At 32.7% G+C, this 19,330-nt stretch overlaps 1 protein-coding gene across 1 annotated transcript in view; it reads left to right on the top strand.

Annotated features, from left to right (window-relative positions):
- The first annotated feature begins 4,038 nt into the window (after positions 1-4,038).
- The window catches only part of LOC114332670 (nose resistant to fluoxetine protein 6-like), a 60,954-nt gene continuing 45,662 nt past the window's right edge, over positions 4,039-19,330 (top strand). The window contains exon 1 of the mRNA XM_028282499.2: positions 4,039-4,342. Within this exon, the coding sequence (XP_028138300.1) occupies positions 4,087-4,342 (256 nt within the window). The 5' untranslated portion in view covers positions 4,039-4,086. The remainder of the gene's footprint in view (positions 4,343-19,330) is intronic.

Genomic DNA, 19,330 nt, shown 5'->3' on the forward strand with positions numbered 1-19,330 from the left:
GAATTAAAAACTATATTCTAATATGCAATTACATCCTTCTAATTTAAAAAGTTTTATTTTTGAAAAATTATGGATAACATTATTTTCAGTTATTTCAATTCAGATAACTAACTCTTTACGAATTAAAGTAATAAAACCTAAAATACAACCATCTTATGTCAAATTTTATCAATTTTTTACGAGGTATGTCAAAAAATATGAATTTCGCTCAAGAGTAAAATACGTTTATTTTTCACAATATCGAAAATTGTTATTATGCACAGTTATTTGGAATTAAAAACTATGTTTCAGTATGTAATTACATCCTTCTAATTGAAATATTCTGAACTATAAAGGTGCTTTACTTTTGATCTAAATTTATTTTTTTTTGACATACCTCGTATAAAATTGATAAAATTTAAGATGGTTGTATTTTAGATTTTAGACCATCCAGAGCTTTTTACTAAGAATCACTTTTTTTCGTAATATTAATAATAAAAGAGTTATCAGAATTTAAATAACTGAAAATACAGGGTGTAACAAAAATACAGGTCATAAATTAAATAACATATTCTGGGACCAAAAATAAATCGAATTAACCCAACTTACCTTAGTACTAATATGCACATAAAAAAAGTTACAGCCCTTTGAAGTTACAAAATGAAAATCGATTTTTTCGAATATATCGAAAACTATTAGAGATTTTTTATTGCAAATGGACATGTGGCATTCTTATGGCAGGAACATCTTAAAGAAAAATTATAGTGAAATTTGTGCACCCCATAAAAATTTTATGGGGGTTTGTTCCATTAAACTCCCCAAACTTTTGTGTACGTTCCAATTAAATTATTATTGTGGTACCATTAGTTAAATTCAATATTTCTAAAACTTTTTCGTCTCTTAGTATTTTTTCGATAAGGCAGTTTTTATCGAGTCGCGGCTTCTTTTTTAATATGTTTACATAAAAATTTTATGGGGGTTTTGTTCCTTTAAACCCGCCAAATGTTTGTGTACGTTCCAATTAAACTATTACTGCGATACCATTAGTTAAACACAGTGTTTTTAAACAAAATTTTTCTCTTTGTATTTTTTTGATGAGGCACCTTTTATCGAGATGTGGCTTCTTTTTTCATATGGTTCAAAATATACCTAAAAATGTAAATCATAAATAAATTTTCATATTATTACCCAGTCTCCATAATCGTACTTAACCGTATACAAATATGTGGCGGATTTGACAAATATTCAAACTATCTCGATAAAAACTCGACTTTTCGAAAAAGTACTAAGAGGCAAAGAAGTTTTTAAAACAATGTGTTTAACTAAGGGTACTACAATAATAATTAAATTGGAACGTACACAAAGGTTTGGGGGGTTTTAAAGGAACAAAACCCCCATAAAATTTTTATGGGGTGTCTAAATTTCACTATAATTTTTAAGATACTACTGCCAGAATAATGTCACATGTCCATTTTCAATACAATATCTCAAATAGTTTTCGATATATTGGAAAAAATCGATTTTTATTTTGTAACTTCAAAGGGCTGTAACTTTTTTTATGTGCATATTTGTACTAAGGTAAGTTAGGTTCAATCGAACTATTTTTGATCCCAGAATATGTGATTAAATTTATGACCTGTATTTTTGTTACACCCTGTAATGTTAGTTATCCGTAACTTTTCAAAAATAAAACTTTTTAAATTAGAATGATGTAATTGCTTATCAGAATATAGTTTTTAATTCCAAACAACTTTTCATAATAGCAATTTTCAATATTGTGAAAAATAAAGCTACTTTACTCTTGAGTGAAATTCAAACTTTTTGACATACCTCGTATAATATTCATAAAATTTGATATCTGATGGTTGAATCTTGGGTTTTGGACCATGCAGAACTTTTTATAAAAAATAACTTTTTTTCGTAGAATTAATAATAAAAAAGTTTTCCATATGGATACAACTTACCCACATAGCACACAACGTCCGATGTACGTCCATATAACGTACATTTAAAGTCCAAACGTCCATGGACCAAAACTGGACGTACTATGTACGTACATTACGGGACATCCATTGGACGTTTGATTTCAACGTACATTGGACATCCATTTGTGGTCCATGGATATTTTACACAAAACGCGACCGTTATATTAAGTCCCAATACAAACTAAATGAGAATCTCTTGACAACGTTGTCGCTCTTCGCGCTATCGGCCGTGAAAAGTAGTATTAGGCAGGTACTTTTAGGGGATTATCGCTGTTAATTGTTGTGGAATACTGAAGGAGGGTTTATTTATGATAATTCACAGAATGGCAAACACGCTTGTAATATACAACAACCGTACTGACTCTAAAAATAGTTTGGAACAGAAACAGAACAGAGATTAAACCTCTTTTAATGTGCATGCTTCCTAGGGCGTCATTATCTGAATCTCGTCTTTATGAAAATACATCCTGTAATATATTTGTGTTTTCTGTTTATCGTGCAAGTGCAGTCGTGCATTAATGAAGTTCCTAGTTCCTATAATAAAGTATATACTATAATGAAGTTATAGTAAAGAGAAATAAAAAAGGTCTTTTGTGTAATATGTTTAAGTATAAGTTTAGTATTATAAGGAACTATTTCCTATAAAGGCTTTTTGCTATGTATTCAAAAAATTATGGATACTAGATTGCTTTCTGAAAAGTGCCCTACAAATGTTCATAAGACGTACATTGAATGTACATAAGGTGTACACTGAAAGCTCCAATACAACGTACAATGTACGTTTGTAGCGGACGTTCTATGGACGTCCAATTTTGTGAACTCTGGACATTCGTTGGACGTCCATCGGATGTCCATTGTACCTTAGCGGGACGTCCATTGGACGTTCCAATGTACACAGATGTACGTCCATTGGATGTCCATAAAACGTACTTGTGCTATCTGGGTACAGGCATATACTGAATATTTCATGTTATTTTAATTATAACGGAGTTTATCTGTAAGTATACCGTATTTTATTAATTTTTACCATATTCTCCGGTTAACCTGGATTTTCGATAACCCGGATCGGACGCGGTCCCGATTAATCTGAGTTATCGAGGTTCCATTTATATGACTTAGGGTCGATTTCTCGTACCTGCGTTAATCTATGGTTCAGTTGAACCGGGTTCACGGGTGATCTCCGGTTCTGTTTCGAATGCATTTCTCATTGCGCGTTCATGTCAGTGCTCGTTCTACAGCTTTCGAGAAATGCCAATAGATGGCAAAAGGCAAAAAACTGTCGCCATTTTGAACTACCTTTTTTATGCTGTTTTTGAATAAAGTTAAATTTAAGTATTTATAGTCAAATAGTCATTTTAATAATTATAACTAAATATTATAAAAACACAAATAATGTTATCGTTTATCGTTAGGCTTAATATAATAAAATAGGATATATTTATATTATGACAGCGTTTCGTGTTAATACAACGCATGCGTAGTCTATGAAATCATCTGAACTGAGTTCTGAAATCTTTGAACGGCCGAATTCCACCGTTCAAGCATCGTTCAAGTTTAAACTGCCATCGGTTGAACGGGAATTGAGAAAGACGATTTTGACTTTAAACTGACGTTTACTTAAAGTTCAGGTTAAACTGGAGTTGAACTCGATATGAGAAATTGGCCCTTAGTGGAACTATGGTGGGATGCTGGTCAGTAGGAAGGTCAAGGAGAGGTGGATAGACGAAGTGAGAACCGAAGCAAAATTGTTAAACGCGCGAAATTTAAATAATCGAGTGCAGGAAAGCCAAATCAATATAATTTTGGTAATTTATTTCTTAAAAAAGTAGGTATGCCAATTATGTTTATCATTACATTAATTGACACTTCCGGCATACTTTATCTGAAATTTTGTAAAACACCCCACCTGGAGATAATACCTATATTTTTATTCTGAAAATAAACCTTGAATTGAATTGGCAGAATTGAATATCTTGTTATTGATTAGGACATCAACTCTTAATCTTAGGATACCTGTTGATTAAATAAGTAAATAGGTTAATTAACCACATTTATCTTAAGCACAATATCTAATCAGTTTAAAAAAAATTTGTCTTCTCGTACAATCATTGGTACAATCTCAATGATTAGTGAAATTTTCATGTTGAAGAAGAATATGAAGTTCTTCATTATTTTTTTGTTTTTTATTATAACTCTGGTGAAATCGCATAGGGATGTAGCTGAAACTGATGTAGCACATTCGGATGTAGCTGTCTTACAAGATTACAATAAATGGACAACAGCTATACGTAGTTTACTAGATAATAAAACACTCTCCAGCGAATGTTCAAAACAGTTTGACGAACTTTTTAAGAATGGCCAAGCTGATCTGTGGAACTGTAAGTGTACATAAGTGAATACATAAGTGAACACATAATTTAACTTCTTTTATTATTATTTCTATTATTATAAAATACATATTACTTTTTTATGTATCCCAGATTCTCAGGGCTATGTTTTCGATTACATTTTCCTTGCCTTGCCGTTTCTACTTAAACCTTATCATTTTTAAACATATGTCTTGTTTATTTTTGCCAGCATACAATTCCTCCACTTTGTACCTTGTACTTTTCTCCAAGTAAATTGCCCACCTCCTTAACTTATATACAGATGACAATTTAGTCCTATTTACTATTTTTTTATTATCATTTAGCCTCGAACATCCACTGCTGAACATAGAACTCTCGCAATATTTCGACGATGTTTGCGAGCAAGTAGTTTAAACCATGCACTCATAATAACTACATTTTCATCACGGCAGGTAGTTCTGCCCATATTTTTTCCCCTCTTTCATTCTGTTAATGCTTAATCTACTGTATGTGTCCAAAGTTTTTATTCATATGTTTTTCTATCTTTGGAATGAGATCTCCCATAACCTCAAATGCCATTAATCGCTCATCAAATAAAAAAACTGTAGTCAATCTTAAAAAAAATTTATTACCTCCCTCATGAGACCTTTTTTATTCAGTTATTCATGTCGAGTCGGACAATTTTTTTATTTCGAAAATTTTTCGGCAGGAGCGTTTCATAAATACACTGCGCGTCATAGAAAACGGGCACCCTAAAAAATGGGTCATTTTTGATGTCGCGTGAGGATCGGAACGTATTTTCGGCTGCAATGCTATTCAAATGGGGATTCATTTTTTTCAAATCCTGAGAAAACTAATAAGTATTTTGGAAAAATTTAAACGCAGAATGAAAGATTGCGTTATTAGCGAGGGCCGAAAGTCCCTGAGAACTTCTACAATGTTTATTTTAATAAGTTACAGGGGTGAAAAAACTAAGAGAAAATTTAGTGTGATTTTTAAATTCAAATATCTCATTCAAAATAAACTTTTTATTTATTCTAAGGGACTTTCGGCCCTCGGTAATAATTTAGTCTTTCATTCTGCGTTTAAATTTTTCAAAAATATTTATTGGTTTTTTCAGGATTTGAAAAAAATGAACACAATGCCGTGGTAATATTTTCCAAATCTGTCTTTGTCTTACAACGCACTCAACCGAATATAATATTGTCAGCATATATTGTCAGTCAGACACTGACAATCAGTGACAATTTTAAATATTTGAAATTGCATCGGGAATATTTTGAGAAATTGATTAAATATTATTGATATATAGTGTATTTGATAAATAATTGATTTAAGACGTGAACTTAATAAAAAGTTATTTATTGTGTATTATTTGTGAAAGATCCAAGCAGAGAATACATCAGATATATCCTGTGATCCAAGTATTTTGTTGTTAGAGATGTTCAAAATTGTAAGCGTTCCAAAATAACAACATATTAAAAAATCACTTTAACACTTTTCCTCTTTTCTCGATTGATTATTAGTTTTTGTTGTACAAATAAATTATTACAATCACTGAAAACATAGTTAGTGAAAAAATTATTACATTTATTAACTGAATTAATAATTTGCAGTTATAAAAATAACAGTTATCCAAGAACATTCAAAAGCCATCTCTTTAAATTAATTATGACATTTTCAAGTAGAATGACATTCTAGTAATGTTTACATATCCACACCAGTGTGAATTTTACTACACGTAATTTGCCGTGTAAAGACAGAAAAAGTAGGGATACACGTAAAATATTTGCGAATTATGTACCCATAGCCTTAACCTGTTGTTCGATTTAAGTTATTTTTTGAATATCTTATAGCCTTATTCTTTGTTAATAGCCTTGTAATAATAATTTTGCTAAACAGGTAAATTTTCATTGTATACCAGGTGTACGAATCAAACTGTGTTTTTTTCTCAAAGTTCACAACACCCTGTGGAATATTCTAGCCTTTATAAAATACAGAAATGAAATCCCTACTATAGCCTCAGGTTTTCTGAAAATCTGTTTTTTTATTCATTCTCTTATGTTGGATAATACAAAAGTTATGCACTTTAACAACTAGTCATGTTCTTCATCAGTATAGGTTGTTTGTAAATAAGTGCGACAAACTTTAAGGGGCAATTCTGCATGAAAAAATAATGACCGTTTGCCTTATAAACTTATGTCCGCAAATTCTTCGTTTACGAGATACGGGATGTTAAATTTTTTTTACAAACTGACGATTTATTTTATTGTTCTAAATACGGTTGAGATATGCAAATGAAATTTGGTAGGTTTTAAGAGATAGTTATTGCGAATTTTTTGACTTGTAATCAAGAATTTTATATTCACTATTGGCGTGCATATGGGAAATATGACCGATCATATTACCCGTATGCACGCCAATGGTGAATATCAAATTCTTAATTTTATGTCAAAAAATGTACAATAACTACGTCTTAAAACCCACCAAATTTCATTTGCATATCTCAACCGGTTTTAAAGCAATAAATAAATCGTCAGTTTGTAAGAAAAAATTCAACAGCTCGCAAACGAAGCATTTGCGGACATACGATTATAAAGCAAACTGTCATTATTTTTTAATGCAGAATTACCCCTTAAAGTTTGTCGAACTAGTTTAGAAACACCCTGTACTGAAAAAGAACATGGCCAATTGTTAAAAAACTACCTAACTTTTGTATTATCCAACATAAGCGAATGAATCAAAAAACAAAATGTTAAGAAAACCTGAGGCTATAGTTGAGTTTTAATTTCAGTATTTCATAAATGCTAGGATATTCCACAGGGTGTTAGGAACTTTAAGGAAAAAACAGTCTGTTTCGTACACCCGGTATACAATGAAAATGTACCTGTTTAGCAAAAATATTATTACAGCGATATTGACAAAGAACAAGGCTATAACATATTGAAAAAATCACTTAAATCGGACAACAGGTTTAGGAGATACGCAGCCTCAAAAATTACCCATTATTTAGGGTGCCCGTTTTCTATGACGCGCAGTTTATATATCTTTCTAAACTTTGGTGTATGATGTTGGGGGTTGCTGGACGAAGACACTATCCCGAACAAACAAACTTAAACTTTTTACATAACTTTATTCTTACAAGGTTAAAGGTACAATTACAACTACGTCGACCGACATTATCTTTAGGATAGGTCAAGGTGACCCATATCTCGGTAACTATATCCCCTGACCCTGACTACGCGCCAGCAGAGTTCAGCGAACACACTGATCCAACAACGATGTCTCAGGTACTCGACCTTCCCACTTATATCTATTATATTAAAAACAATGCCCATATGTATTACCATATATGGTTATGCTATACGTATTTCAATAATGACGTGTGCTTTGTTTGCAGTCTTGCGAATGAGTTGAATACTTTGAACTTTGCTACTGTCGTAATAAATTATACAAATTGCAACTATAATATTGACCTTATTCTTATAACAAATAAATTAGGAAAATTCCGTGAGGGTTGTCGTGTACCATCACATCTCTCTGGGCGGGGAAAAGATGAAAGGGAATTTCAGTAACAATTTCCTTTCATCTCTATTTTATATTATTTATGCTGACTGACGTCTCTCCTTTATAAGAAAATTAAACAAACATATTAAAAGAAAATGAGAAAAGAAAAAAAATGAGATATATAAATATGTACACTGAACCTTAAGTACTAGTAAAAGTCTTATGGTGGACTATTATTACACTTTTACACTATAACACTTTTCAGTACTTATTCTTTTTATATATTATACAGCTTAACGTTATTCTTATGTATGACTACTTGTTTACCCTTTTTCTCAATAATTACGTTAGGCGTTTCATCTTTAATTACGGTATATGGACCCGAAAACAAAGAGTTAAGTTTTGTGTTTGGCTCATTTTTTATTAATACCTTATCTCCTGGTTTATAAGTTATTTTACTCGTTTTGGCATCATATATTTTTTTCTGCTGTGTTTTGTATGTGTTAGTGTTTCTCTGGCCTCCTTTGCGGCTACTTGTAGTCTGTATTTCAGTTCCATGGGATAGTCGTCAAAATTATACAGGGGTTCTATTTCGTTTTGAACATTTGTCGGCAGTCTACATATTTTTCCGAACACTAATTCGAACGGTGTATAACCCGTTGCTGAATGTACTGAAATGTTATACGAAAAACAGAAATATTGCACCCATGTACTCCAATTTGTAGGGAATTTTGATAGTTGTATCCTAAGGTACGCATTTAAATGTTTGTGAGTGTTTTCTAAAGCTCCTATTGTTTCGTGGTGATATGCTGTTGAGTTTAGTTTCTCTATTTGCAATAATGAGCATGTTTCCTTAAATGTTCTTGCCATAAACTCTGAGCCTTGGTCTGTGACTATTTTTCTGGGTACTCCATACCTCAGAATAAAATTTTCTACCAATGCCTTGGCTACTGTTTCGGCTTCTTTGTTCTTTATTACATATCCTTCTATGTATTTACTTAGCTCACATTGCAGTGTCAATATATATCTATTCCCACTGTCATCCATCTCAAATGGTCCTACTAGATCTATAAATATTGTGTCGAATGCGCAGGTGGCAGTCGATGTGATAGTTAGAGGTTGTTTGGTTATGATAGAATGCTTATGTCTTTGACAATCGTCGCATCTCTTCACAAATTCCTCGATATCTTTTCGTAAACTATTCCAAAAATAATATTTCCTTATATTTTTGTACATTCTATTTATTCCGGCATGCCCTCCTGTTGGTAACATGTGAAAATCATTAATTATAATTCTTCTTAATTTTTCATCTGCTATATTCTGTTTGTCTTGTACTATACATATTTTGATATCTCTTTCTTTAAATATTTTAGGATCCTTTCTTATCTCTTCAATAATTGGCTGATTCTTATTATTCTTTACTAGTACTAGTTCCTTTATATTCTTTTGTGCGCACATTTGAATCAAGGCTCTCAACGATGCTCGTAGCGCAGACGTTGATCGAGGTTCTTGCTATGTCGAGTTTCTCAACGACGCTCGTAGTGCAGACGTTGATCGAAAATCTCGAATCAGATAAATAATATCGTCTTCTTCGTTGTACAATATACTACTATTTGTATTTTCTTCAGCCGAATCTAGCTTCATTGTTTTGCAATCGTCCTTGTCTATCAGTTTTACCTCTACCGCACTTTTCGGGAATTTCAACAATTCGACTACGTCTGGTTGATCAGTCCATTCGTTCTTCGAATCGGCGATTTCCTCCTGCTTTTTCGTTTGTGCTCTCGTCATCACTAATATACTTTTCTCTGAGTCCTTATTTAGTTGCTTTAGTTCTTCTGATGTAACTTCTATTCGTGATAAGGCGTCAGCTGTTACATTTTCAGCTCCTTTCACGTATTTAATTGTAAAGTCGTATTCTTCTAACTTCAATCTAAATTTGGTTAATCTGCTGGAAGGGTTTGTCATACCAAATAGGTACACCAATGGTCGGTGGTCTGTCAAAATAATAAATTCTTTCTGTAGAAGGTAATGTCTCCATTTAGCAATGCTCCATACTATTGCCAGTAATTCTTTTTCTATCGTAGGATAATTCATTTCCGCTTTATTAAGTGTTCTACTGGCATATGCTACCGGTTTGTCATTCCCGTTTGACAAAGTTGCTCCTAGTGCGATGCCAGATGCATCTGTCCGTAGAATAAACGTGTTCTCCTCCGATAAATCTGGGAATTCCATTACGGGGGGGTTTAATAATGACGCCTTGAGGCTTTCAAAAGCTTTTTGGCATTCTGTTGTCCACTCAAATTTTACATTTTTCCTTGATAGTCTATTTAGAGGTGCGGCTATTTCTGCAAAATGATTGATATGTTTTCTGTAATAATTTGCAAAGGCTACGAATCTTTTTGCTTCTTTTGCATTTTGTGGTATTGGATATTGTTCCAATGCGGTGATCTTTTCCGGATCTGGTGCTATACCTTTATTCGAAATCTTGTGTCCTAAATATAATAGTTCTTTTTTCATAAACTCGCATTTAATTGGATTTAATTTCAGATTTACTTTCCTTAGTCTCTCTAATACCTTCACTAAGTTCTGATTATGCTGTTGTAGACTGTTGCCAAAGACTATCAAATCATCAAGATATATAAACATGTTTTCATAATTTAAACCTGACATTGCAATAGTCATGGCTCGTGAGAAACATCCTGGGCTTGTCTTTAACCCCATCGGAAGTCGTGTCATTTGATATTGACCTCTATCGGTTGCGAATGCTGTGTACGGTCTGGACTTAGAATCGAGTTCTATTTGGTAATATCCTTGGTATAAATCTAAATGTGAAAAATATGTTGCTCCTGATAAAGCGTCTAGGATTTCTTCTATGCATGGTAATGGAAATCTGTCATTCTCAATTTTGTTGTTTAGTTGTCTGTAATCTATCACAACTCTCCATTTCTTGTTTCCATTTTCATCGTTTTTCTTTGGCACTATAAGTAGTGGAGATGAGAATTCTGATATTGCATTTTCAATAATCCCGTCTTTTAACATTTTGTCTACTTGTCTATTTATTTCCATTTTTTGTCCATGTGGTAATCTATACGGTTTTGTATAAGCAGGTGATACTCCTTTTTGCAATTTTATTTTTGCTTTGTATACGTCCGTCGTTGTGCATGGATCGTTTTCTAAGAAAAACACATCGGAATATTTTACACATATTTTTTCTATTGCTCTTTTTTCCTCTAGCGATAAATTTGTTGTGTTTATTATATTCAAAAGTCTTTCGGCACGACTCACCGATTGTTTTGATTCTCCCATGTGGAAAACGTCGAACTTGTCTAATCTTTCGACCTTCGGTCTAAAATTCTTAACAATTATTTCTCTATCATTGATATTTAATATCCTTATTGGTATTTTTCCGTCGACTGGTTTTGAGACTGTTCCTGCCGAGAAAATTCCTTCCGCTATCTCCTGTGGTATAGTTACAAAATCTCCGTAGTGTGTCCCGATCTCGAAAAAAAATAATTTTTCACATCTCCTAGGTATTATTATCGTATAAATTTCTCCCATAGATAGCATTTCCAAATCTCTTCTCATTCCTTCTACATGTAACGATACTTTTAAGGATTCGTAATTTATTGTAGCAAAATATTGGTATAAAAAATCGCTACCAATAACTCCATCGACTTTATTTGTGAAACTCTTCATAACTGCAAATTCCTGTGTCAACGTTATCTTCTCTGAGTTATCTAATATTTCAAGGTCACACAATAAGGTTCCCCTTGTATATACAGTTTTTCCGGTAACGCCTCGCAAGCTAATACGTCGGGTTTTGTTTATGTCGGTGTAGTTTTTATCTAAACATTCTTCAAATAAAACGCTGACTGTTGCGCCAGTGTCAATTAATAGTTTTTTGCGTTTTCCTCTGTAATAAACATTAATATAATTTAATCCACTTGCTGTGGAATTATCTGCCTCCATTCGATGGGCCACGAAAAAAATCTACTTCTTGTATTGTGCTTGTGTGTGGCTGCTCTTGGCGGGGCTGCTCCTCTGTTGCGAAATATGCTCCTGGTGAATTTCTGTTGCTGGGGTTTCTACCTTGCGACCAATTATTATTTCTCCCTCGTTGACCATGTCCTGCTCCTCTGTTTCTTTGAGACCTACCTCTGTTATGATATTGTCTTACTTCGTTTCCATTTGTATTTCTATTATTATATGTCTTGTTACCTTCTTTTCTCCTGTCAAAACTATTTTTGTATCCGTTTGTTGTATTTCTTCTTCCGCCTCTATATGTTTTATTCATGTGGTACATTCCTGCAGTTTCCGTTCGAGTTAGCGATTCTTCGTTCTTTGCGCTTGTTATCGCTTCCGCTAAAGTGCTAAAGTTCTTGGCTTTCAAAATTGTCTTTATCTTGTCATTTTTTAAACCGTTAGTAAACACGCTTATTGCAATTTTTTCGTTTACTTTGGCCAGCACTTCTTCTGCATCTCTGTTTCCCTCTGCTTGTGCTATTGTTAATTTAGCCATGAGCTCCTCTAAACTTCTTCCAAATTTTTCTATTGACCTCTTCTCTTGTTTCGCTGAGTTGATCTCCGCTGACAGAACAGGGATAGATTGTTTTACTAGAAACTTTTCTTTAATATCGGTTATTAGTGCCGCGTTTGAGTTGTAAGTAGTCTTCAGTCGTAATTTTGCTGCTTGCGTTAGTTTCACCTTCAACAGGTACTTTGTTAGTTGCGGTTTTCCCTCATTATCTAAAAATTCATCGTACAGTTCAATTGCGTCTATGAATGCTCTAATTGATTCTTCGGTGTTTTCTATGTGAGGAATCAGGTTCCCTGCTGTTTTCAGTTCGAATTTCTCTCCCATCTTGTCGTTGTTATGTTCAACTTGTCTTTTCCGTAGTTCTGTTTGGACTTTTTCGATTTTTTCTCCAATTTTTGCAATAATATCTGCAATGAATTTGTCTTCTGCTGCCTTACAGCTGTCACCTTTGTATATTTTATGCACCGTCCTAAACTGTTCCGTGATAGTCCTGAGTTTGTCCACCCATTTATCTGTGATTAGCTTATTTTTCCTTCGTTCTATAGTGTCTTTTGTGAGATTCCTATTTAATATAGTTATATCTTCCAGAATACGTTGAAATCTTTCCTCGAACATAAATTCGGCTTGGCCTGACTACGTTACTCAATAGTATATGGCCTAGTGTCTCGAAGTCTCAATTACTTCGTAAAGCTTATCATTGCCGTTAAGTTTATCAAATATAACAAAATATAACATATAAAATATTATAATAAAACATAAATGTAAGTAAAATAAAAGGATCAATAATATTGGATAACCGTCAATATTTAAAGTGTCAGTAAATAAGTAAGTGAGTAATTATATAATAAAAAAAATAAAAATGTCAATATGAAAATTAAAAAAAATAGTCATCAAACTTACTTCATAAGCAGTTAAACTGTATTAAAAAGAAAAATTACTCACGAATATGGGTTCATGTGTCTATGCATTTGGTCCTGGATTCTGGGCGTCTAACCTCAGCATCTCCATTGATTTAGATACTTCCTGTCGGATGTGGCGTCGAAGCTGCTTCTTCCATCGTCGATACAGTAGCCATCCGACGATGATTATGGCCAGGCTGAACGATACAATTCCCAAAACTCCAGGGATTGATAGCTTCTCGTTTTCGCCGGTTTCAGCTGTCACACCTCCGCTGTTGCCTGCTTGGTTTATGAAGATCTGTTCCTCTTTTTCTTTATTCTGGTTGTTTCCCATCTTACGTGTAGAGCTGCATACCTCAATCTATATGCGAACCAGAAAACTCCATTCTTTAACTTAAGGCACGGGTCGCCATGTGATGTTGGGGGTTACTGGACGAAGACACTAAACTCTTAAAAACAATGCCCATATGTATTACCATATATGGTTATGCTATACGTATTTCAATAATGAGGTGTGCTTTGTTTGCAGTCTTGCGAATGAGTTGAATACTTTGAACTTTGCTACTGTCGTAATAAATTATACAAATTGCAACTATAATATTGACCTTATTCTTATAACAAATAAATTAGGAAAATTCCGTGAGGGTTGTCGTGTACCATCACAGGTGCGTTCGACAAGTGGAGTACCATTAAAAATTTGCCAGACAATATTACCAGAAAATTTATCAAAAAATCCTGCAAAAATCATTATTTATGACTCCGTAGAAGGAGAGCGCACGCATCATCTTCTTCTTCTTCTTTACGTGCCATCTCCGCGACGAAGGTTGGCAATCGTCATTGCTATTCTCACTTTTGACACTACAGCCCGAAAGAGTTCAGTTGAGCTGCATCCAAACCATTCTCTGAGATTTCTCAGCCAGGACATTTTTCTCCTACCTATACTGCGCCTTCCTTGAATCTTTCCCTGCATAATCAATTTTAGGAGTTCACGCCTGTCACCACGTGTTATATAACACGTGGTGACAGGTGTATGTATGACCCAAGTATTGAAGTTTTCTTATTTTGATGGAATCCAGTATCTCAATTCTGTTCTGTATTCTCCTTAGTACTTCCTCATTGGTTATTCTGTCTGTCCAGGAGATTCTCAGCATTCTTCGATACGTCCACATCTCAAATGCTTCCAATCTATTGAGGCATTGTTTATTAAGAGTCCATGTCTCCACACCATACAAAATAACAGAAAATACACAACATTTTAGTACTCGCTTTCTAAGATTTAGGCTGAGGTCTCTACTACATAATATTTGTTTCATATTAGAGAATGCACTTCTAGCCTTTTCTATTCTAATTCGTATTTCTTTGGTATAATCGTTTGTTTCACTAATGTTTTTCCCTAAATTATTATAATTCTGAACTCGTTCTATCGTTTTATTATGTAGGTAGACTGATGTCTCTAATATTTTTCTTTGATATAACCATGAATTTTGTTTTACTTTATGTTTAGTGACAGACCAAATTCTTCACTCGTTGCAACAGCCTATTAGTGTTGCAACAAGCTATTAGTATTGTGTCATCGGCGTATCTAATTTCACATATGAGTAGGCCATTTATTTTTATGCCTGCTACTTCATCTTCTAATGATTTTTTGAATATTTCTTCTGAGTATGCATTAAACAATGATGGCGACAAGACACAGCCCTGTCTAACGCCTCTGTTGATTTTTATTTTATTTGTGTTTAAATTATTTATTCTTATGACAGCTTCTTGTTCATAATACAGATTATTTATTATTCTTATATCCCGTGTGTCGATGTTCTCTGTTTTCAGTAGTTTTATTAACGGATTATGTTTCACCGTATCGAATGCCTTGTTATAATCTAGGAAGCAGACATAGATGTCCTGGTTTACATCTAAATATCTCTGTATTAGCACATTTACTGCAAATAATGCTTCTCTGGTTCCTTGAGCATTTCTAAATCCGAACTGAGTTTGTCCAATGTCTTGTTCAAACTTTTTGTATATTCTACGATGAATAATCTTTAGAAATACTTTGAGTATGTGGCACATTAGACTGATGGTACGGTGTTCGCAACATCTTTTTCGGTATAGTCACGAATGTTGATAGAAGCCATTCTTTAGGTAATAATATATCTGTTCTGTATATGATATAAAATAATTCGACAATTACATGTACCTATATTGCAGTCGGCTATAAATTGCAATATTTAGTGTGTTTTACCAGGTTTTACTTCACTTTCTGTTATTTCTGGTCCAGTCTCTTCAACGAAATATTGGTTATCTATTGTGTCTCGGTTGTCGTTAAACAGCTGTTCTATATAGTTTGTCCATACCATTAATTTGTTTTCTGTATCCATTACCATGTCTCCCTTTTCACTAACTAGTATATTTTGTTTGAATTCTGCTTTTCTAGTTATTTCATTTATTTTCCTGTGTACATTAAAGCTGTCATGTTTATGTTGTAGCGTTTCTAAAATGTTGTAGCGCATCATAAAGAGTCGTAAAATGTATACCCTCAGAGCTGATTTTTGCTGGATTGTTTGATAAAAATATTTACAATTAACTGGTAATATTGTATGACGAATTTTTAAGGGTACTACAGTCGTCAGACGCAACAAAGTTTAGATACATCTTTATTTACGAAACGGCACCGTTCCGAAAATTTTCCGAAATAAAAAGTTGTCCGACTCGACATGAATAACTGAATAAAAAAAGTCTCATGAGGGAAGTAATAACTATTTTATGGTGTTGTTCTGAAGCTATTTCCTTGTGGCATTTTTATAATTACGTATTTTTTATGGGAAATAAGCCACAATTTTACTAAAAAATGAATTTATTAACGTTTCGAAGCCCAAATCGGGTTTCGTTGTCAAAATACAAAATACTATTAAAATAAAACAAACATGTTGTTGCTAAGTAAAAAAATTCTTCTAATAATTTATTTAATCTGACTCATTTATATTGGCAATTCAGACGTATATTATACATTTTAAAGTAGAAGACTTTAAAATGATATCGTCAATATTTATGAGTTGCGTTCCTGGGACGACTTTACTAAAAGATAGTTCATTCGATTACATGAAATCAATCCCAACTCAAGAATATCCGTCGCAAAAAAAATCATAGCATGTGATCTGTCTTTAAAAAGACAACCAAATGCAACGATGACAGTAAAATTCTCGCGTTAGAGATTCCATAGTAAATCACGAGGGAAAACCAGGAAAAAACCTCGTGATACTATCCCGACATCGTAAGTAAGTCAATAATATATCGAGTAAGTACAAATTTTATATTTTAGTATTACTTATTGTATATCTATGTAATATTAATATTATTTATAATTTAAACATATTAAAGTCAGAATTTGATATTAGTTTTTGAAGGTAGATTAAATGTAAGACCAAATACTTACGATGTCGGGATAGTATCACGAGGTTTTTTCCTGGTTTTCCCTCGTGATTTACTATGGAATCTCTAACGCGAGAATTTTACTGTCATCGTTGCATTTGGTTGTCTTTTTAAAGACAGATCACATGCTATGATTTTTTTTGCGACGGATATTCTTGAGTTGGGATTGATTTCATGTAATCGAATGAACTATCTTTTAGTAAAGTCGTCCCAGGAACGCAACTCATAAATATTGACGATATCATTTTAAAGTCTTCTACTTTAAAATGTATAATATACGTCTGAATTGCCAATATAAATGAGTCAGATTAAATAAATTATTAGAAGAATTTTTTTACTTAGCAACAACATGTTTGTTTTATTTTAATAGTATTTTGTATTTTGACAACGAAACCCGATTTGGGCTTCGAAACGTTAATAAATTCATTTTTTAGTAAAATTGTGGCTTATTTCCCATAAAAAATACGTAATTATTTTATGGTGGTCCCAAGACCTATTTGGCAGCTACTGTCATATACAAAATATATTTTTTTATTAGAAAATGTAATTCTTACAGTTCTAGATTACAAATAATCAAGATAATAATAATAACAATTGAAAAATCCAAATAAAGAGTAATAAGCGATTTATATTACAGAATCTTAATTTTTGATTGGTTTAAAGTCCGAGTTTATTGTTTTATCACTAATTTCCAGTTAAAGTACTTAATCAATTAATGTTATCTACACAAGCAGTGATGAGTTAATAATTCTTGTAAATACATAGTGAAGTCAACACAATCATTGTAATTCAACATTTTACCAAAAATTCGCATGAAGTGTTCAAATAAAAATTCAAATCATTTAATTTTATTCGTTTGCACATTCTTGATATACACTCAATACACTGCGCGTCAGAGAAAACGAGCACCTCAAAAAATGGGTCATTTTTGATGTCTTGTATCTCCTAAACCTGTTGTCCGATTTAAAGGTACTAGTACACTTTAAAAGACCAAAAATAGTCATTTTTTTCAAGAATTTTTTTCTCAGAACCTTTAATAAAAATGAACATAAAACTTTTTACATATTAATATCTAACTCTTAGAGAGTACAAAAAATATATCTTTTTTTCATTTATGCACGTATATTAATATTGTAGGGGGCGCAAAAGTCGATGCCTCGAAAAATGATGGCGGACAGTTAATCTCAGGATTGGGATATCTGAAACAAAAAAATCGTACTGCATTTGAAAGAGGAAGGTTTCTTACGTGAGAATTTACCACAATTTGACCAAAAAATAAAAATAATTATTTTTTAACCATGAAAAACCGAAGAAAAACTGGCGATTTTTTCACAAAAATTTTTCAAATTTCCGTAAAATCTTTATTTTGTAGAATTTTTCACTAATTGTAGTAAAATGTCACATAAGAAACCTTCCTTTTTCAAATACAGTACAATTTTTTTGTTTCAGATATCCCAATCCTAAAATTAACTGTCCGCCATCGGAACTACTTTTTTTCGAGGCCTCGACTTTGGCGCCCTCTACAATATTAGTGTAAATGCATAAATGAAAAAAGAGATATTTTTTATATTTTCTAAGGGTTAGATATTAGTATGTAAAAAGTTTTATATTCATTCTTAATAAAGGTTCTGAGAAAGAAATCTTGAAAAAATGCTTATTTTTGGTCTTCTAAAGTGTACTAGTACCTTAGAATTTTTTTTAAAATCTCATAGCATTATTATTTAACAATATCGCTGTAATAATATTTTTGCTAAACAGGTAAATTTCCATTGTATACCGGGTGTACGAATCAAACTGTGTTTTTTTCTCAAAGTTCGCAACACACTGTGGAATATTCTAGCATTTATAAAATTCTAAAATTAAAACTAAACTATAGCCTCAGGTTTTCTTAATATTCTGTTCTTTTATTCATTCACTTATGTTGGATAACACAAAAGTTAGGTACTTTATCAACTAGCCATGTTCTTCATCAGTACAGGGTGTTTCAAAATAGTTGCGACAAACTTTAAGGGGTAATTCTGCATGAAAAAATAATGGTCGTTTGCTTTATAAACATATATCCGCCAATGCTTCGTTTCCGAGATATGGGATGTTGAATTTTTTCTTAAAAACTGATGATTTATTTATTGCCCTAGAACCGGTTGAGATATGCAAATGAAATTTGGTTGGTTTTAAGATACATATAGTTATTGCGCATTTTTTTGACGTACAATTAATAATTTTATATTCACCATTGGCGTGCATACGGGTAATATGACCGATCATATTACCCGTATGCACGGCAATGGTAAATATAAAATTCTTAATTGTATGTCAAAAAATGTGCAATAACTACGTCTTGAAACCCATCAAATTTCATTGGCACATCTCAACTGATTTTAAAGCAATAAATAAATCGTCAGTTTGTAAGAAAAACTTCAACAGCCCGTATCTCGGAAACGAAGCAATTGCGGACATACAATGATAAAGCTAACTGTCATTATTTTTTAATGCAGAATTACCCCTTAAAGTTTGTCGCAACTATTTTGAAACACCCTTCACTGATGAAGAACATGGCTAGTTGATAAAGTACCTAACTTTTGTGTTATCCAACATAAGCGAATGAATAAAAGAACAGAATATTAAGAAAACCTGAGGCTATAGTTGGGT

This window comes from Diabrotica virgifera, chromosome 1 (assembly GCF_917563875.1).
Source record: "Diabrotica virgifera virgifera chromosome 1, PGI_DIABVI_V3a".
Classification (NCBI taxonomy): Eukaryota; Metazoa; Arthropoda; class Insecta; order Coleoptera; family Chrysomelidae; genus Diabrotica; species Diabrotica virgifera.